Genomic DNA, 22,367 nt, shown 5'->3' with positions numbered 1-22,367 from the left:
TTTAAAGGTTCTCTCCCTCCCTGGTGGAACAGCATACCTTGTTTTGTTTAACGCCCAGTTCCCATTTACTTACCTCCAGTTTTTTTTTCAGATTCTATTTCATTGTTGGATTATTTGTTTTGATTGCGGGCCTAGAGCTGTTCTATAATACTTTTTACCAGGGCCCATAGGGCTCTTGTCAAAAACTAAATTAGTGCACTATAAACAGGGTAGGGTGCCATTTGGGAGACGGCCTAGCCGGCCAAACTCTCCTGGCTGTAGTATTGGTGTCCCAGGCAGAAGCCATCTGTCTCCTCTCCTGTGGTGGCGGGGGTGGGAGGAGGGGGGTGGGTGCAGCACTAAACTCTCCCCTCCCTCCTAAATGCTGTTCTGTAAAACAAACATAGATGGAGTCTAGTTTCCCTGTGTGCTTTGACAGGCCTGGACCCAGAGGCTGAAACCGAAAGACACACTCCCTTGATGCTTGCTTGGACTGCGGGGGCGTCCCAAATGTAACCTTTTTTTCTATAATAGTGCACTACTTTTCACCAAGGCCCATAGGGCTCTGGTCAAAAGTAGTGCACTATATAGGGAATTGAATTGGCAGTCCTAGATGCAGACAGACACACTGACTGTCTTGCTGGTTGCTTGTTGTAGTAGCCTAGCTATGTATGTAGGAATGGTGGCACTGTGTGGCAGGTACAGTATGTGGGGCATGCTGCTAGCCTAGCGGAGCATAGTGGCCCAGTCCCAGTCAGTCTGAGACGTGTGTCGTGTGTCATGCCTGTCACACATGCCAAGCATGTCAGGGTACTCACTCTCCTGCTACTGCTGCACAGAAAAAGCTGTATGTTTGTATGAGTTTCTTCTTATTCCAAGATGGTGTAGCAGTTCAGACGTCCTTTACCCTCCTCTTGTCGTGTCCCGTGTATATATATATATATTTACATATTTTTCTTTGCATTATCTTTTTAAATTTTTTCTTCTAAAACTCAACCTCAAAGCACTCTCCTGCAACCCGCCTCACCAATTAAAAAAATTAAGTATTATTTACCTCAAATCCGAAATCCACAACAGAAGCTAGCCAGAGGTTAGCCTTTTTCACTGGCTGACGTTGGAGTTCAGCTAGCCACGGTTAGCTGTCCTCAGCTGTCCATTAGCTTGAAAAGCTATCGCCAGTTTTTGTACAGCGCGACTCGGACCAGAGCACACCGGACCTATTCTCTCTCCTTTCCCCGATTTCTGCCGCAGGCTCTGGACATTTGCACCTGGATCTTGCAGCTAGCTAGCTGCTACCAGAGTGATTATTGGCAACGTCGGTCCCGGAATTAACACACATTATTCCGGAGCTAGCCAGCTGAGGAGTTCCGTCAGCCACTCGTGGGCTTTTCCTGAGCTAGCCAGCTGAAGTGTCTCCTGGGCTACAATCACCTATCCTGACCCGTTTTACTGCCGATGCGGAGCCCCATCGGGACTTCACGACTTTACCACCGACATTATCTGCCCGAGGGAGTTATCCAACTAGCCCCTCCGTCGCGACGTAACCTGATTGCCCATCTGCGGCCCACTAATCGTTAATCGTTAGCTGTCTTATCGGCTGCGATCTGAATAGGTCTATCGGACACTTTTCTTGGGCCACTATAACTAACTATTTTGCCAACTTGGACTGGTCCCCCCTTCCACACGGAACCCCACTAACCCACAGACGGAAACGCACGAGGTGGCTAAAAACAGACCTCCCTCCATCTTCCACCAGCTTGCTACCTATGGCCCGGCTAGCTGTCTGAATCTCACTGGACCCTTTGATCACTTGGCTAAGCATGCCTCTCCTCAATGTCAATATGCAATGTCCATTGCTGTTCTGGTTAGTGTTTATTGGCTTATTTCACTGTAGAGCCTCTAGCCCTGCTCATTATATCTTATCCAACCTCTCAGTTCCTCCACCCACACATGCTATGACATCTTCTGGTTTCAATGATGTTTCTAGAGACAATATCTCTCTCATCATCACTAAATGCCTAGGTTTACCTCCTCTGTATTCACATCCCACCATACCTTTGTCTGTACATTATACCTTGAAGCTATTTTACCGCCCCCAGAAACCTCCTCCTTTTTCTCTCTATTCTGGACGTCACAGACGACCAGTTCTTATAGCTTTTAGCCGTACCCTCATACTCATTCTTCTCTGCTCCTCTGGGGATGTAGAGGTGAATCCAGGCCCTGCAGTGCCTGGCTTCACTCCTACTCCCCAGGCGCTCTCTTTTGATGACTTCTATAACCGTAATAGCCTTGGTTTCATGCATGTTAACATTAGAAGCCTCCTTCCTAAGTTTGTTTTATTCACTGCTTTAGCACACTCTGCCAACCCGGATGTCCTAGCTGTGTCTGAATCTTGGCTTAGGAAGTCCACCAAAAACTCTGAAATCTTCATCCCTAATTACAACGTTTTCAGACAAGATAGAACGACCAAAGGGGGCGGTGTTGCAATCTACTGCAGAGATAGCCTGCAGAGCTCTGTCCTGCTATCCAGGTCTGTACCCAAACAATTTGAACTTCTACTTTTAAAAATCCACCTCTCCAAAAACAAGTCTCTCGGCGCCTGCTATAGACCCCCCTCGGCCCCTAGCTGTGCTCTGGACACCATATGTGAACTGATTGCCCCCCATCTATCTTCAGAGCTCGTGCTACTAGGTGACCTAAACTGGGACATGCTTAACAACCCAGCCATCCTACAATCCAAGCTTGATGCCCTCAATCTCACACAAATTATTAATGAACCCACCAGGTACAACCCCAAAGCCGCAAACACTGGCACCCTCATAGATATCATCCTAACCAACGTGCCCTCTAAATACACCTCTGCTATTTTCAACCAAGATCTCAGCGATCACTGCCTCATTGCCTGCACCTGTAATGGTTCAGCGGTCAAACGACCTCCACTCATCACTGTCAAACGCTCCCTGAAACGTTTCAACGAGCAAGCCTTTCTAATCGACCTGGCCCTGGTATCCTGGAAGGATATTGACCTCATCCCGTCAGTAGAGGATGCCTGGTTATTTAAAAAAAAATGCCTTCCTCACCATCTTAAATAAGCATGCCCCTTTCAAGAAATTTAGAACCAGGAACAGATATAGCCCTTGGTTCTCCCCAGACCTGACTGCCCTTAACCAACACAAAAATTCCCTGTGGCGTTCTGCATTAGCATCGAACTGCCCCCGCGATATGCAACTTTTCAGAGAAGTTAGAAACCAATACACACAGGCAGTTAGAAATGCCAAGGCTAGCTTTTTCAAACAGAAATGTGCTTCCTGCAACTCAAACTCTAAAAAGTTCTGGGATACTGTAAAGTCCATGGAGAATAAGAACACCTCCTCCCAACTTCCCACTGCACTGAGGATAGGAAACTCTGTCACCACCGATAAGCCCACTATAATTGAGAATTTCAATAAGCATTTTTCTACGGCTGGCCATGCTTTCCACCTAACTACCCCTACTGCATTCAACAGCACTGCACCCCCCACAGCTACTCGCCCAAGCCTCCCCCATTTCTCCTTCTCCCAAATCCATTCAGCTGATGTTCTGAAAGAGCTGCAAAATCTGGACCCCTACAAATCAGCTGGGCTTGACAATCTGGACCCTTTCTTTCTAAAATTATCTGCCGAAATTATTGCAACCCCTATTACTAGCCTGTTCAACCTCTCTTTCGTGTCGTCTGAGATTCCCATAGATTGGAAAGCAGCTGCTGTCATCCCCCTCTTCAAAGGAGGTTACACTCTTGACCCAAATTGCTACAGACCTATATCCATCCTACCCTGCCTTTCTAAGGTCTTCGAAAGCCAAGTCAACAAACAGATTACCGACCATTTCGAATCCCACCGCACCCTCTCCGCTATGCAATCTGGTTTCAGAGCTGGTCATGGGTGCACCTCAGCCACGCTCAAGGTCCTAAACGACATCGTAACCGCCATCGATAAGAAACAAGACTGTGCTGCCGTATTCATTGACCTGGCCAAAGCTTTTGACTCTGTTAATCACCACATCCTCATCGGCAGACTCAGTAGCCTTGGTTTCTCAAACGATTGCGTCGCCTGGTTCACCAACTACTTCTCTGATAGAGTTCAGTGTGTCAAATCGAAGGGCCTGCTGTCCGGACCTCTGGCAGTCTCTATGGGGGTACTACAGGGTTCAATTCTTGGGCCAACTCTTTTCTCTGTATACATCAATGATGTCACTCTTGCTGCTGGTGAATCTCTGATCCACCTCTACGCAGACGACACCATTCTGTATACTTCTGGCTATTCTTTGGACACTGTGTTAACAACCCTCCAGATGAGCTTCAATGCCATACAACTCTCCTTCCGTGGTCTCCAACTGCTCCTAAATACAAGTAAAACTAAATGCATGCTCTTCAACCGATCGCTGCCTGCACCTGCCCGCCTGTCCAGCATCACTTCTCTGGACGGTTCTGACTTAGAATTTGTGGACAAGCTACAAATACCTAGGTGTCTGGTTAGACTGTAAACTCTCCTTCCAGACTCACATCAATCATCTCCAATCCAAAGTTAAATCTAGAATTGGCTTCCTATTTCGCAACAAAGCATCCTTCACTCATGCTGCCAAACTTACCCTCGTAAAACTGACCATCCTACCAATCCTCGACTTCGGCGATGTCATTTACAAAATAGCCTCCAATACCCTACTCAATAAACTGGATGCAGTCTATCACAGTGCCATCCGTTTTGTCACCAAAGCCCCATATACTACCCACCACTGCGACCTGTACGCTCTCGTTGGCTGGCCTTCGCTTCATAATCGTCACCAAAGACATTGGCTCCAGGTCATCTACAAGACCCTGCTAGGTAAAGTCCCCCCTTATCTCCGCTCACTATCTCCGCTCACTGGTCACCATAGCAGCACCCACCTGTAGCACGCGCTCCAGCAGGTATATCTCTCTGGTCACCCCTAAAGCCAACTCCTCCTTTGGTCGTCTCTCCTTCCAGTTCTCTGCTGCCAATGACTGGAACGAACTACAAAAATCTCTGAAACTGGAAACACTTATCTCCCTCACTAGCTTTAAGCACCAGCTATCAGAGCAGCTCCCAGATCACTGCACCTGTACATAGCCCATCTATAATTTAGCCCAAACTACTACCTCTTCCCCTACTGTATTTATTTATTTTATTTATTATTTTGCTCCTTTGCACCATATTATTTATATTTTAACTTTGAACTTTCTTCAAATTATAAATCTACCATTCCAGTGTTTTACATGCTATACTTTATTTACTTTGCCACCATGGCCTTTTTTGCCTTTACCTCCCTTATCTCACATCATTTGCTCACATTGTGTATATAGTCTTATTTATTTATTTTTATTTTATTTTTTGGTCTACTGTATCATTGATTGTATGTTGTTTTACTCCATGTGTAACTCTGTGTTTTTGTATGTTGTCGAACTGCTTTGCTTTATCTTGGCCAGGTCGCAATTGTAAATGAGAACTTGTTCTCAACTTGCCTACCTGGTTAAATAAAGGTGAAATAAAAAATAAAATAAATTATTACCTTCATGTCCTCCTGTCTGTTTTGACTGATGTATTCCCATGTTACAGTAGCTTGTGTTTTCATGGTTATGTAATGCTCCTGCTAGTGTGTGTTTGTTTGTGTGCTCACGCTCCTTTTGTATGTGTGACATTGTTATGGTAAGTAGGCCAGTAGAAGCACATGGTGGTCCGGGTGTGTTGGTCCCAGGGATAGTCAGAGTGCAGGAGCAGCTGTTGTCCCGGCTCAGTGTTCTGAGTGGCGTGGAGACTGGCTGCATAGCATACACTGACCCTGGCACTCAACCACACCAATACACACAGAGGATACTGTGACAGCATGGCAAACTGACGCTAAACAAACACAGCACACCACAACTCAATGTGGTGCAACACACACACACACAACTATTTGGCCATGGAAAGCTCTTACAACCCCCCACCACCCCCACCACCAGCTAGGCTTGCTATATGATTCACATATTCACATTTGCTCCCGGGTGGCGCAGCGGGCAAAGGCACTGCATCTGAGTGCAAGAGGCATCACTGCAGTCCCTAATTCGAATCCAGGCTGCATCACATCCGGCTGTGATTAGGAGTACCATTGGCCCAGCGTCATCCGGGTTTGGCCGGGGTAGGCTGTCATTGTAAATAAGAATTTGTTCTTAACTGACTTGCCTAGTTAAATAAAGTAAAGGTAAGAAAATATCCTCTAAACAAAATGCCTGAATCAAATAAAATTGTATTTGTCACATGCGCCAAATACAACAGTAGACCTTACAGTGAAATGCTTACTTACAAGCCCTTAACCAACAATGCAGTTTTAAGAACATACCTCCCAAAAAGTAAGAGATAAGAATAACAAATAATCATACACACATGCTCAGATTGCTCACACATTCACCCTCAGTTTTTATAGTGGAAAGATGGCGTGTGTGTGTGCGTCTGCATGTACATGATCCCTGATATTGCGGGAGAGGGAGAGGGATAGCCTATATTCCCTCTTAGCCAGGATAGCATAGCTGTGGTTTACCACTCATATTCATGCCAAGGATCCCAACGTACCAGCCACTTTTATTAGGTTACTCCACACACATTTGTAGGTGGAAATTTAGATCTCCCAAATATAACTTTTTAAATTGCGTTAACAAAACTTAGACCTTACACTGAATGTTTTGAATGGCTTTCAGTTCATGTAAAAACATCAAGGCTAATGCAAGATTTACAACGAGGGGTGCTCCAAACAATTCAATCTAGACGACTGGGTTGTAAAAGTTCATATAAACTTAATGTTTAAATATAACTCATTGGTGTTATTATGTTTAGAGAAATTTGACTCGGGTCTTTTCCTTGTTGGAATAGATTTTGCCCATGATTCTAGATATAGGACTAACCTGTAATTTAACATTTATTTCAAATTCATATTCCCTCATTAAGTTGTAGGCCAGTGATTCATTCAGAGTTTGCTGCTTGTGGTGTTTCTAAATGTTACAGTAGGCATGTGTTGCTCAATTTCTTAAATGGTTAGACTAGCTTGTTATTGCAAACATTCAACATGAGACGTTAGTCCTATCTAGTAAGAAGTAGGCCTGCTGTAGGGCAGCAGGCGCCTACCGGTATCTCCTGTTTCTGTAACTTGATGTACAAGTACACCCCCTAGACAGACTAGTGTCTTATCTACTATAAATCAAATAAGCCTAGTAGGCTTGTATCATGAAACTTCTACTTTCCAAGCAAAGGAAAACAAAAGAGGGACACAATACTGTTGAATCATGTTGGGCGTCATTGCCTCATTTCCGTCAATTGAAGCGGCTGATTCCCACTGTTGACAGCATTGTGCCATAATCATGTGCTCATCCTCTCTCCATTGGCTTTCTGCACCTTTACTCAATCACAGCATCCAAACCAGCCAGCCCCCATGGAAATCTCACGTTTACATGTTACAGCAAGCTGAAAATAACTTCCTAATAAACATGTGGTGTGCATAGACACAGATTAAAGGGACTTTCAAAAACAGGGGTAAAAATGTCAAATTGCTTGTTATGTTCAATCTCCTTCCATAAAAAATTGTTTTTCTTGTTAATGCTTTGACTTTATATGGCAAGGTGCTCTAACAATTAGCAGCAGGGACAGTGAACAGGGAGGCTGAATGTGTGTTGTTCGTTAGGAGTGAACACACACTGAGGGGTTCCAGACCCAGACACCTTTCCCTGATGAACCCCCTCAAAAAGCTTAAATCCCAGCCCTTGATACACTGTTGAAATACCATCTTAATATCACAAACATACAGCACGATTAGTTGTTCCAGAAAGAAGTCAGGTCAGCCCATTCCCATAGGAAGAGTAACATGAGAGGGAATTGACGTGATATAGTATTTTTCATAATGTAGGATGATCTCATCAAGGCGGTTTGGTTTCTATGGTTTGGAAGGGGTGGTTGTTTCTGAATAAAAGCATGAAAGAGGAATAAAAAAAATGATAATAAAAGTTGAAAATAAGTAAGACTATGCTGTTCTCCTTTTTGACTGATTAGTCTTTCTTTTTATGACTGTTCTCAACATGGATCTCTCCTGTAACTGTTTGTGTTTATATCTAGCTGAGTGTGTCCCTCCCCTTCCCCCTGTCTATAGGTGTGAGCAGTAATGAGGTGCTGGTCCCAGAGAGGGTGAGTGCTGTGCTGGGTAAGAACATTACTCTGGGCTGCAGGGTGGAGGTGGGCACCAACCTCAGCCTCACCCAGAGCTCCTGGGAGCGTCGCCTGCCCTCAGGCACCATCACCCTGGCCGTCTTCAACCCCCAGTTTGGCATCTCCATCTCCCCAGACTACGCCAGGCGCCTGTCCTTCATGAACCCCTCTGTGCACGATGCCACCATCATCCTGGAAGGCGTGGGTTTTCAGGACATTGGGTCTTACACGTGTAAAGTGGCGACTTTCCCATTGGGAAACACGCAGGCATCCATCACCGTCAATATACTAGGTACGTGGAACTCTTTAGACTGCGTCGGCCCTGGTCAAAAGTAGTGCACTATAGAGGAAATAGGGGGACATTTTGGATGCAGCCCCAATGGGCCCTGGTCAAAATGAGTGCTCTAAATGGGGAATAGGGTGCCATTTGGGATTTGGGACACAGACACTCTGCATCCACCATGAAGAATACAGCACCAGCTCCATTTTACCTGAATGTCCTTTCTCAGAAAATCTTCTCACTGGGCCATGAATAATCGGAGGTCAATTCAGACTTGTCCTTGATAAATATTCATACAGCTATTACTGTAGGAGCCAAATGCCTCATAGATTTACAGACTTAATATAAACAAATCCACACGTAAAGGTTCCAACTCGTCTGGAAACATTAACTGAAAAGTGGAAAGTGAACTCAAAGATTGTTATGCGGTCAGCATGTTTCCATCTCTATATAATGGTTGATTGGACTGTGCACAGTGATGAAAGCAGCAGCCAGGCTTCATGTGTATCTTCATGTGTATTAATGAGTCCCAAATAGCACCCTATTCCCTATTTAGTTCACTGCTTTTGACTGGTGAAAGTAGTGCACAATATAGGGAGTAGGGTGCCATTTTGAGACTCAGATGACTAATGAGGGCTACATTAAGTACTGCTGTGACTGGACGCTGCCTGACTCGACTCAGTGTCTGGGCCTCCACAGCCTTCCATTAGCCCACATCTACCTTTACTCTGTCTGAGTCCCAAATGGCACCCTATTCTCTAGTGCAATCCTTTTGACCAGGGCCCATGGGCAATAGTGTAATTTGGGACTGAGCCCGGGCTCCCACGGCCATCCTTTACTGTGTTGTTGTTTATTGGGGGTGTTTTATTTCTTAACACTGTGAGTGGGTACGCTCCGCTTCTGAGAATAATCACTGTTATAAAAACTAAAAGCTCATAGCAGTAAAAGAAAAATGCTTCCCTTTCTTACAACGTTTTTTAGGACTCTGACGGTTGTAAGAATAAGTAGTCTGGGACAGATATGAATCTAATAAGAGGAGTGCAGTCTACTATCAGGTAATACACCCCCCCCCCCCCCCCCCCCCCCCCTCTTTCTCTCCCACCCCCTTCCTCCTAACCACACAAAAGGCACAGGGTTACATTTTAATGGTAGGAGGAGCTTTGCTACTTCAGCCCCAAGCCCCCACCTGTAAATAATGGAAAAGGAATAATACACCACCACCGAAACTCTGAAAATTAGAATTACCTTTTGTTTGGGATTTTTATTGCTGGCGAGGAAGTGAGAAACCTTCCGCAGTTTTCTAAGAAACTGATTTTCTGCTAAGATTTCTAAGCGTTAACAAGACAACACTTAAAAAGCTGCATTAATGAAGATGCCAACTGATCCTACTAGGCCTGACATTGCGGCAAACTCCTCAGTCTGGCCCAGCTCCACTTTCACTTTATGAGTTATTATTATATCATCAAACCATAAGCGTTCTTCTACTCCGGCCCAGATCTCTCTGCATAGCTCACTGTTCATGACATCAATCAATCAAATGTATTTATAAAGCCCATTTTACATCAGCCGATGTCACAAAGTGCTATACAGAAACCCAGCCTAAAACCCCAAACAGCAAGCAATGCAGATGTAGAAGCACACTGGCTAGGAAAAACTCCCTAGAAAGGCAGGAACCTAGGAAGAAACCTAGAGAGGAACCAGGCTCTGAGGTGTGGCCAGTCCTCTTCTGGCTGTGCCGGGTGGAGATTATAACATTACACGGCCAAGATGTTCAAACGTTCACAGATGACCAGCAACGTCAAATAATAATAATCACAGTGGTTATAGAGGGTGCAACAGGTCAGCACCTCAGGAGTACATTTCATAGCTGATCATTCAGAGTTAGACAGCATGTGCGGTAGAAAGAGAGAGTCGAAAACAGCAAGGTAGCACGTCCGGTGAACAGGTCAGGGTTCCATAGCCGCAGGCAGAACATTTGAAACTGGAGCAGCAGCACGACCAGGTGGACTGGGGACAGCAAGGAGTCATCAGGCCAGGTAGTCCTGAGGCATGGTCCTAGAGCTCTGGTCCACCGAGATGCATTTGATGTGGAGCAATAACATCTTCTCTTTTCAGCTGAGTCATAAAAGCTAAAGAGAACATAACCTTGCAGAAGTGCAGTGCCATTGCAAGACTTGTTCAGGGTCAAATTGTATTGTTTTATTGTTAGAAGTTGTTGCATTAGATAGTCAAAATATCCATTCCCTAGGATTTACTTGATCATCCAATGAGCCCCATAAATGCAGTGATTATTTTAAAGTGTACTGATTGATTGATCTGTCAAAACTGTGGCGATAATGCATGGTTTGACCACTGGCCATAAGGTTCAACTGTAGTCCTGGTTGGCTCGCTTTGTCAGTTGCGCTCATAGGGCTGGGCGATATGGCCAAACTATTATATCACGTATTTAGAAGAGAAAAAAAATGATGGTAGGCCGGGAATTTGGTATTTGGTATTTTTATGTTTTTTCAATAATATAAGTTATACATCTGCTTTGAGTAGTGCGTGACCGTAGGGTAGAAACTAGGGCTGTGGCGGTCATGAAATTTTGTCAGCCTGTGATTGTCAAGCAAATAACTGTTGGTCTCATGGTAATTGACCCGTTAATTAACATAAACACATTTAGGATCTCCTGTCTTCCACTCATAGCCTACAAGCCACCGATGTAGACCTTTGGAACATTTACATTTTAAAAAGTATAATAAATCCATGTAATATAGACTACACCATCACAATAAATACATTATTTATTTTAGACAAGTCTAAAGAAACATGATATGAAGAAAATGTAGTCAATTTCAGAAGAACAGAATAGCATATACCTGATATGGCTATGCCATATGGCAGTGGGCTACACTAGTTCATTTAGCAGACAAGATTTGCTTAGAATTCCATAGCATTATTTTAAATGATTTTATAGTATGAAGAATACAATTGAACATAGCTTAATAAAATAGAAAGGATATTTTCTCCAAATTATTTGAAGGAGTGCTCACATGCAGCTATTCTGTGTTGAGCGGTTAACAAAGAAACAGGTACTCCTATATGCTTAATTTAGAATTATTTATGTGACTTTAGTTGTGATACAAATGTTGGGATATATATTTTGATTTTTAATACATTCTAAGTAGGGTTGCACATTTTGGGGAATATTCAGAGGTGGAAACTTTCCATGGGAATTAATGGGAATTAGCGGGAATATATGGGAATTAACGGAAATATATGCAAATTAATTATTTATACCATTTAAATGTAGACGTTTTTTGCATTGGATATATTTACCATACAGTATCATATGGAGACAGAAACATTTTACCTGCTCATAGGTAGACATAATTGCAAATGATTAAAAAACTATTTAGTTACCAACTGAACTTTAATTAAATGGGTTGATTCTTCACATGGGATGATTTCACTGAACAACAAAAGGGAATATTGAATGATCCCCATCGCATCTCCCAAAAACGTTTTCAACATACATCTGTAAAATGATAGTCTAGAAACTAAAGCTTGGATTGTCTTCCTCTCAGACTTCCATGTCTTCTTCCTGGACCTCCTCAATGTCCACCTCTTGAACATCAGACTCTGAGGCCTCATGGCTTGTTGTCAGGCTAAAAAAAACTCAAATTTGCCCGGATGGCCACAAATTTTTCAACCCTTGTATTGGTCAGCCTGTTGCGTGCTTTGGTGTGTGTATTCCCAAACAAGGACCAGTTGCGCTCTGAGGCGGCTGATGTTGGTGGGATTTGGAGGATGATGGAGGCAACAGGGGAAAGAGCCTCAGGTCCACAAAGTCCCTTCCACCTGGTGGCTGATGAGATATGTTGGCACAACTGCCATATTGCATCTCCATCCCAAAGCCCTTGCTTGGAAGTGTACTTCGCCAGAACTGCTAAGAATCTTGCCCTCATCCAGGCCAAGGTGGCGAGACACGGTAGTGATGACACCATAGGCCTTGTTGATCTCTGCATCAGACAGGATGCTCTTGCCAGCATACTTGGGGTCCAACATGTATGCTGTGGTGTGTATGGGCTTCAGGCAGAAGTCTTCATGCTTTTTGATGTATTTCAGAACTGCAGTTTCCTCTGCTTGGAGCAACAGTGAAGTGGGCAGGGCAGTATGGATTTCTTCTCTCACATCTGCAAGCAGAGTCTGAACATCAGACAGGATGGCATTGTCTCCCTCAATCCGTGCAATGACTACTGCTATAGGTTTCAGGATTTTCAGGCTGCTTACCACTCTCTACCAAAATACATCATCCAGGAGGATCCCCTTGATGGGGCTGTCCATATCGGCAGACTGTGATATGGCCATTTCTTGGAGAGACTCCTTCCCCTCCAGGAGACTGTCAAACATGATGACAACACCAACCCAATGGGTGTTGCTGGGCAGCTTCAATGTGGTGCTCTTATTCTTCTCACTTTGCTTGGTGAGGTAGATTGCTGCTATAACTTGATGACCCTTGACATAACAATTTCCTTGGCTCTTGTAGAGTGCATCTATTGTTTTCAGTGCCATGATGTCCTTGAGCAGATTTAATGCATGAGCAGCACAGCCAATGGGTATGATTTGATATGATATGATATGATTTGGCACAGTATTTGTAAATGTACACAGCTTTTCCTTCTACATTAGCTGCAGTGAAATGTCTCCACACATCAGATAGTGCCCGTGGCATTTTCCTGTAAAGATGAGAAAAAAATGAGTAAAAAACAAATACAATTCCTATGTACAGTTAAATGGTTAAGCAGTTAGATTAAACAACTCCTTTGTAATGTTTTAACCTCTATGGGCTAGGTGGGACGCTTGCTAAATGATTACTAAATGACTAAATGATCACATGGAATTTGACTGCCATCATGACTCGTGACCACCGGTGTGGCGGTAGTACGGTCACCGTAACAGCCCTAGTGGCAACACATACATTGTAAGTGATTGCAATGGGTCTTTTTCCATTCTGATTGTTTTATACTGTTCAATTCAACCCCAAATTGTATTTTTGCATTTTCATACATTTTCTGCATTTCCTGCACTCATTTGAGATCATTTCCATACTGCGACGTAGGGCTGCACGATATGGGCAAACACTCTAGGCCTTATTTTTAACCAAATGTTGCAATTGCTATTTGACTTGTGATTTAGAGCAAAACCCTTGGGTGAACTGTTGTAATTATTGAATTACAACGATTATTCTAATTATATAGTTAGAATATAATAGTGGGCACTTTGAATACAGTGTTGTTTGACATGACAATGTATAAAAATGCCAGGGAGGAGTTATTGTGACAGGGTAGGATCCAAAGTGTTTATAAGCGTTTCCTAGGGGACCCTATAATCTTTGGCTACATTGCATGTTTTCTCTTAGCTACTTCATGCAGCCCAAAGCAGGTGGTAAACTCCATCTAATGCAAAAATAATTGGTAACAGCTATTTGATGTAGCTAACATATTCATACTTTGCGTATTCCTCTTTGATTTAGATAATGTTACACAAACAACATGCTGATTTAGGTCTACACCATCACTAGTATTATCAGGCTGTATGTATGTATAGCTAATTACATTTGTTCTGACTCAGTACATTTATTAGCTAGCTAGCTAACTAGCGATTAGCATTAGAGGCTAACAAGATTTAGGCTCAACTTGCTAAAAAAAAGACAAACTCGCTATTTGTAGATGTAAGAAACACAATCTAAAAGTGTAATTATAGAACGCTAGTGGATTTATATAAAGAAGCATAGTGAAAACAGCATTGTTTTCATCAACATTGTTGCATATGCTGTATTGAATATGTAGACTGAACGCAAGTGTCTGTCTCGCATTTGAGGAACAATAAATGCACTCCTTGAGGGATGGGGCGAAGCTTGGTTTGTGTGGAAAGCGGCATGGAGAGAGATGATTCAAGTAGCGAAGTAAACTATGAAAATGGATGTTACACACGGCGTATCACATTTAACAAACCAAACATTCAAATACCTTTTACAGAAGGTAAAGTAAAAATCCAAACCAGTCCTTGCATCAATACTGGTATATCTTAAAATATGGTATACCGCCCAGCCCAGAGCCTATAGGAGCCGGGCAATGGGACGGGGCCGACACGGCTCCCACTGCCTACTCTGCCTGTCTGACGGAAAGTCATTATCTGCAAGGGGATAGGGGTGTGGGCTATGGGGTGTCAGGATGCCCCCCTAACAGAACAGAGCTTCTGTGCACGCTCAGTCGTATATTTTTAGAAGAGGGAGTCTCTGGGGTGTGGTTACACTGTGAGGAGGGGTATGGCAGATGTCTGAGGGTGATGGCCTTGTCTGGAGGATCTGTGTGTGTGTGCCATGCTGTCACTGTAACAGGAAGTCCAGCAGCTGTTAGTGCCCTGCCCTCTGCAGAGCGAGGGGAAGGAGAAATGGACATGGCAAAGAGAGAGCAGGGTGGGGGAGGTTCAGTAGCCTGACAACGCACTCTAAATTATTCTGCTGCTCTGTCGTTCGCTGCATACTTTAGTCTGAGACTGCCGTCATTGAAGTTATTTGTGGTGATGAGTGGCACGAGGGGCTTTGTACAAAACAAAGTCGCCTCTAACCAATCTGAGTATCAAAGCCAATGTCAATTTTTAAAACCACCGCTTTACCCACGTGTGTTTTGGCTCTGGCCCAACCCATTGGTTTCTGGACCAATCAAACTCCCCCAAATGTGTTCACATTCAGTGAAGGGTTGGGCAGGTCTCAGATCCAGACTCATTGCAGAGAAGAAACTAACGTCAAAGGGTGTGGCATAGCGTTTGGCTGAAGCAAGGTGTCTGGGTAGCCAGGCAATAGATTCAGATGAGTAATGATGGAAAAGAAAGGCAGCCTGGCTGCTCCCTGAATCATAGATTTAACCACTAGAGCCAATTTGTGAAGTAGAGTAGTGCTTTCCAGCCTCTCTCCCTCACCTTCCTTCTCCTGAACCTGTGGAATTGCACTATTGCAGTTCCACAAATACACAACATGCGTAGCATCAATTTAGCAAAACATTTAATTGCACATTATCCAAACAGATTGTTGCATGGAAGCCTTTTGTCCTAGCGTATTTACTTCACACAAAGTCGCCATAAATTCAAAGTGCACACATAATTGACACTGCCGGACTGCACACGGAACAAAAATACAGGAAACGCCTACAGTATAGACTATCCAAGAACATGTCTCTTTGAGCAGGCATTGTGACTCTTCAGACAGTCACAAATTTGATAGGCCTATACACAATTCACTACATGGGTATCTCTGTCACAGACATGAAGTCTGTTAACAATTCAGAGAGGCATGAGAAAAATTCAGTCTTCTCCTGTCCTAGAGCATAGGCTATTGAGGAACATGATAACGCTCAGAATTTATGAACGGCCTGTTTTGCAATTCACAACGTCATTGGCGATCAAAGATAGTTGCTCTATCATAACTAAATATCATCCGTTTAATTTGCTCTTATTTGGAGAGAACTTTGTCATAGTGACCATATCTTGGTTTGAAACACTTTAAATGGGCACTTCCGATTTTTGCGGTATTTCCCGGGACTCTCGGGATAAATATGAATTTTTCCCGGTATTGGAACTTAGTAGGAAATATTAACTCCTAGTGAAAACCCTACTGGCTGTCAGCGTTGAGAGGTGTGCTAATATTTAGTATGTCTGTCGGTGCACTAGAAAAGTTCAAGTAGTGCTTTGTGGAACAGGTCGAGTGCTATGTCACAGAGGTCACTTTCCTTTCACGTGGATCTAAAGCACTGAATAGCAGCATGCATTAACAGCAACCCACCTCCCCTGCTCAGGACAGGACACCACACAATGAAACAGAGACACACAACAGCACTGAGTATTATGTCTGACATTGGTCTGTGTTAAACTGCTTTCCAGGTCATTATGAACCATATTAGCAAGCCATGAGTAGTAGGAGCAGTTTGAAAGTACAGCATTTACAACACAAAATCCATTGTTTTGGTTTAGGAGGAAGGGAATGGAGTTCAAACAGCTTGATGGAGATGCTCCAAAAGTCACTCTAATAGAGATGTCTTGGTCGATGCTGCACAATAATATTGCTTTCACAAACATCTCTCGCAAACATCTCCAGCACAATAACAATAAAAAGAGTTGAGTTCCCTCCAAAGTGCTGCTATAGTATCAGATTGCTTGGCTCATCAATTTTTAATAGATATCTGTGAAATGCAGGAAATCAATCTGAGTCTGGCAGCAGCGTGTGTCTATCGTGGCCACTTCCTCCTGTCTGTCCACATCTCCGTCCCTGTTTTATGTTGCACATTATTTATTAATCTTTATATACAAAATATCAATACTCATTTTGTAATCTATTCTCCATTCTGTTTTGTCATCTCTCTGCATGCCCTTTTCTCTCTCTCGCTTGTTTTCTTTCTCTCCTTCTGTCTCTCCCTCTCGCTCAATTTTTTGTTGTTGTCTGTATGTATATTGTCAATGCTGCGAAAGGAATTGCAACATTGGGAACATTCTACTGTTCTCATCTCTCTCTTTCCCTTAGTGGAGCCCAAGGTCTACGTCTCTGCCGGCTCAACGGCCCTGGTGGATGGTGGTAATGAGTCGGTGGCGGCCACCTGCATAGCGGAGCGCAGCCGGCCTGCAGCCGAGGTGTCCTGGGAGACTGAGCTGTTTGGCCGCTCTGAGGTCCAGATACAGGACGAGCCCAACGGCACCTATACCACCCAGGTACAAACAGAACAGAGCTCCTGCTTTGACAATACACCACAGTACTGTCATATTGTGTTCCAAATGTCAGCCTATTTCCTATATAGTGCACTACTTTTGACAAAGACCAGTTTTGGTCAGTTTTGCCCTTGGGCTCTAGGCAAAAGCCAAATATATAGGGAATAGGGTTCCATTTAGGACACAGCCATGGTCTCACACACAATCACCCTCCTCATGGGATGGATATACAGTGCCTTGCGAAAGTATTCAGCCCCCTTGAACTTTTTGACCTTTTGCCAGATTTCAGGCTTCAAACATAAAGATATAAAACTGTAATTTTTTGTGAAGAATCAACAACAAGTGGGACACAATCATGAAGTGGAACGAAATTTATTGGATATTTCAAACTTTTTTAACAAATAAAAAACTGAAAAATTGGGCGTGCAAAATTATTCAGCCCCTTTACTTTCAGTGCAGCAAACTCTCTCCAGAAGTTCAGTGAGGATCTCTGAATGATCCAATGTTGACCTAAATGACTAATGATGATAAATAGAATCCACCTGTGTGTAATCAAGTCTCCGTATAAATGCACCTGCTCTGTGATAGTCTCAGAGGTCCGTTTAAAGCGCAGAGAGCATCATGAAGAACAAGGAACACACCAGGCAGGTCCGAGATACTGTTGTGGAGAAGTTTAAAGCCGGATTTGGATACAAAAAGATTTCCCAAGCCTTAAACATCCCAAGGAGCACTGTGCAAGCGATAATATTGAAATGGAAGGAGTATCAGACCACTGCAAATCTACGAAGACCCGGCCGTCCCTCTAAACTTTCAGCTCATACAAGGAGAAGACTGATCAAAGATGCAGCCAAGAGGCCCATGATCACTCTGGATGAACTGCAGAGATCTACAGCTGAGGTGGGAGACTCTGTCCATAGGACAACAATCAGTCGTATACTGCACAAATCTGGCCTTTATGGAAGAGTGGCAAGAAGAAAGCCATTTCTTAAAGACATCCATAAAAAGTGTCGTTTAAAGTTTTCCACTAGCCACCTGGGAGACACACCAAACATGTGGAAGAAGGTGCTCTGGTCAGATGAAACCAAAATCGAACTTTTTGGCAACAATGCAAAACGTTATGTTTGGCGTAAAAGCAACACAGCTCATCACCCTGAACACACCATCCCCACCATCCCCACTGTGGCAGCATCATGGTTTGGGCCTGCTTTTCTTCAGCAGGGGCAGGGAAGATGGTTAAAATTGATGGGAAGATGGATGGAGCCAAATACAGGACCATTCTGGAAGAAATCCTGATGGAGTCTGCAAAAGACCTGAGACTGGGACGGAGATTTGTTTTCCAACAAGACAATGATCCAAAACATAAAGCAAAATCTACAATGGAATGGTTCACAAATAAACATATCCAGGTGTTAGAATGGCCAAGTCAAAGTCCAGACCTGAATCCAATCGAGAATCTGTGGAAAGAACTGAAAACTGCTGTTCACAAACGCTCTCCATCCAACCTCACTGAGCTCGAGCTGTTTTGCAAGGAGGAATGGGCAAAAATGTCAGTCTCTCGATGTGCAAAACTGATAGAGACATACCCTAAGCGACTTACAGCTGTAATCGCAGCAAAAGGTGGCGCTACAAAGTATTAACTTAAGGGGGCTGAATAATTTTGCACGGCCAATTTTTCAGTTTTTTATTTGTTAAAAAAGTTTGAAATATCCAATACATTTCGTTCCACTTCATAATTGTGTCCCACTTGTTGTTGATTCTTCACAAAAAATGGCAGTTTTATATCTTTATGTTTGAAGCCTGAAATGTGGCAAAAGGTCGAAAAGTTCAAGGGGGCCGAATACTTTCGCAAGGCACTGTATATATATATAGAGAGAGAGTGAGATCATGAAGCAGGCATGCAGAGCACACACTGAAACACTTTTAAAAATGCTTAAATATTTACACGTCTAACAAAATGTTGCTTCCACCACCCAGGTGCGCTATGTGTTGGAGCCACGGAGACACTCCCAGGGCCACACCCTCACCTGCGTGGTGCGCCACCCGGCCCTGCAGACTGAGATCAGGATACCCTATGTGCTCAATGTGCAGTGTGAGTGTTGGGGGGGACCAGGTAGTACAGGACAGCAGAGCAGTAGGGTCATTGAAATAGAACAACTAGATCAGCTTTTTCATGGTTTGTATATAGAGATGGGTGCCACCATTACAAGGAGAGGGGTAGCTAGCTATCTTTGTGTTCTGTTTGAGAGGGGTTGCTGTGCTGATAGGTGGGCTTTATGGCTAATGATTTGTCTTGTCTGTTGTCTGTCAGCGACAGCTGCTGCTCATGTTGTTTCAGCATGTTCTCTCTGACTACATAAACATTTAGACAACTGCCACATGTATCAGTGAAGGGATGCTGTCTGTATCTGATCTATGACCTATCATATTGATAGCCTGATTTACAGTACAGTTTGCACAGAGAACGGACCGACTCCCTGTCTTCCCTCTTTTGCTCATATAAGGGCCATTAAGGAGTAATCTTCATTTTATAATCATTGATGCATGCTTCCTTGGCAAGCTGAACTGGTGAATAGTGGGTAGTATCTATTTTGGACTATGTGAGTGCAGGCTAATGAAGGGATTGTATGAAATATTGATCAAGCCTCAGCAGCAGCAGGTGGAAGAGAGGTGGGGGCAGAAGGGTGGAGATGCAGAAAGCCGAGGTTAGGAAGAGAAAGGCTTTGTAGCTCAATAAATCGTGTCAAATGCAGAGGCAGGGGATTTTAAGTGCCAAAGAAGCACAATTTCACCACGAACAGAGTGCAAAGGTCAACATGACACACTGATAACGTCTTGTTCCCTGCCCGGTCGTGTACTGTAATACGTTTTGCCTGCTCACTCTCCAGAGAAATCAAAAGGGGGAAATTGGATACCAGAGTCATTGTTTACAGTTATTACAGTACAGTCAGTGGTATCAGTAATACCTCTGGTAGTGTCTGGTTGTGAGCTGCTGGAGAGAGTGGATTATTACCCCTATATCTCCACGCTCTGACCTGTCTGAGGTAGGCTGTGTCTGTCTCTCTCTGTCTGTCTGTCTCTGTCTCTCTCTGTCTCTCTCTCTCTCTCTCTCTCTCTCTCTCTCATGCGTTGTTTGTTTTCTAGGTTTCACACAGCCAACTGTGCAGTAGAATTCTTCAATTCTGCTTTTTCATTTTGATTATCACTTGTTTTGTTCGTATATTGCTTGCTTTTTTCTCCTGGGGGGAAAGCTCATTTGTCATCACTGTACTGCTAGAGGTCACATTGGCCATTGTGTAGAATGTACAATGCACTCTAGGGTATTTTCTTTTTTAAATGAATCTCCTGTTTGTATAGAAGAATATTGTGTTATTAAAGGATCCTGATCAAAGTCTATCTTGTACAATAGGCCTATATGGTATGTACCCTAGTCTACTTTATTACAAAGTAGCTACAGTAAGTAACAAATAATACAAAATTATAGGATTGTAGAATAAAGAATCATAGCATTATTTTCATAGATATTGTGCTTCTTTTCCAGTTGCTCCTGAGGTGACGGTGGTGGGATATGATCAAAACTGGTTTGTTGGTCAGGAGAATGTGAAGCTGGACTGTGGAGCCAAAGCAAACCCACCTGCCCACCACTTCTCCTGGACCAGGTCAGGGTCCTCTAGCTAGCAGCTTACCCACCCACTACACCCCACAACATGCTATACACAAACCGCATCACAAATAGCACCCCATTGTTCAAAAGTAGTGCTCTATAATGGGAATAGGGTGCCATTTTGGACGCACGCCTACTGTGATCATTGCTGGCTACTAATATCCAGATAATGTTTGTATCCCTGTGTTTGTATATGATCTCATTTCTTAACAGGTTGGATGGGCCGATGCCTGACGGTGTGGATATAGTGAACAACACTTTTAGTTTCACTCGTCCTCTGGAGAGAAATGACTCTGGACTGTACAGGTGTGAGGTGTACAACGACATCGGTCCACGCAGTCATGACGTTCACATCTGGATACAAGGTGAGAGACTATGGCCTTTGTTAAACCCTTCAAATAGAGTTCTCCCACCATGACACCAGAGGAGAAAACAGCAGCATAAACACACACTATCAGCACCAAAGGTTCAAACTGTTGTGTTATGACAACATTAGATATCTGTGATAAGAGAGTGAGTGTGTCACGCTGTTTGTTTTTGGGAACTCAGTATGCACTAATATGCAACAATATGCCTGCTTGTCAATGGGACCACGGGGTGCAGACATTTAGCCCTTTTTTGTTTATCTTGTTTGTTGTCCAAGGTTATTTGTCAGGGTTGGACACAATGAATTACACACAGATACAGTAACAGACGCTAGTATATTCCCTCCTCATGAAATAGTGCTCCATGCTCTGCTGTAAGAGCTGCATGGAGTTTCCGTTCACTCATCAAGAGATTACTAATTATATTTACTTTAATTTAATACACATTAATTAATGTCTGACTCGCTAAACAGACAGAGGATTTCCCCCCCAAAGCTCTCGAAACATAGTTTTTCTAAATTTGGCCTCACTTGGCCACAGTACTGGGCTGTTCTGATGCAAGTGAACACTGCTTGGAGAACACACAGCCAGCAGCTTTCCCATCCCCCCTCCTCTCCCTCCTCTCGTCTCCCTCTCCTCCTCTTTTTACTTTTGGCTCCTCTATTATTCTTTAGGTATGGAGCATGAGAACTGTGCTCCCCATTTGCCTCTTTCTTCTAATCTATATCCAAACATAATGACTGCTACTCTTAGACACATTCTTCCAAGGTACACGATCTCTCCGGTTTCTCACTGAGAGGACAGCGGGAGAGCAGGTTGGAGGAGCCTCAAACTAAAGCAGGCAGTCAAATCAAACTGTAATTGTCACATACAGATGTTAATGTGAGTGTAGCAAAATGCTTGTGCTTCTAGTGCCGTGCAGTAATATCTAACAATTCGACAACAACTACCTAATACACACAAATATAAAGGGGTGGAATAAGAATATGTACATATAAATATATGGATGACCGAGCGGCATAGGCAAGATGCAATAAGATACAGTATATACATATGAGTAATGTAAGAGATGTAAACATTAATAAAGTGGCATTATTTGAAGTGACTAGTGATCAATT

At 43.5% G+C, this 22,367-nt stretch overlaps 1 protein-coding gene across 1 annotated transcript in view; it reads left to right on the top strand.

Moving 5' to 3' along the window:
- LOC106612808 (nectin-3-like protein) overlaps positions 1-22,367 on the top strand; it is an 80,001-nt gene that overhangs the window by 47,059 nt on the left and 10,575 nt on the right. The window contains exons 2-6 of the mRNA XM_014214320.3: positions 8,146-8,493; positions 17,042-17,226; positions 19,198-19,312; positions 20,762-20,879; positions 21,098-21,249. Of these exons, the coding sequence (XP_014069795.1) occupies positions 8,146-8,493; positions 17,042-17,226; positions 19,198-19,312; positions 20,762-20,879; positions 21,098-21,249 (918 nt within the window). The remainder of the gene's footprint in view (positions 1-8,145; positions 8,494-17,041; positions 17,227-19,197; positions 19,313-20,761; positions 20,880-21,097; positions 21,250-22,367) is intronic.

The sequence above is a fragment of the Salmo salar genome, chromosome 09 (genome assembly GCF_965601325.2).
Source record: "Salmo salar chromosome 09, fSalSal1, whole genome shotgun sequence".
NCBI lineage: Eukaryota > Metazoa > Chordata > Actinopteri > Salmoniformes > Salmonidae > Salmo > Salmo salar.
The sequence above is the reverse complement of the archived record's forward strand: the minus strand, read 5'-3'. Positions and strand labels throughout refer to the sequence as shown.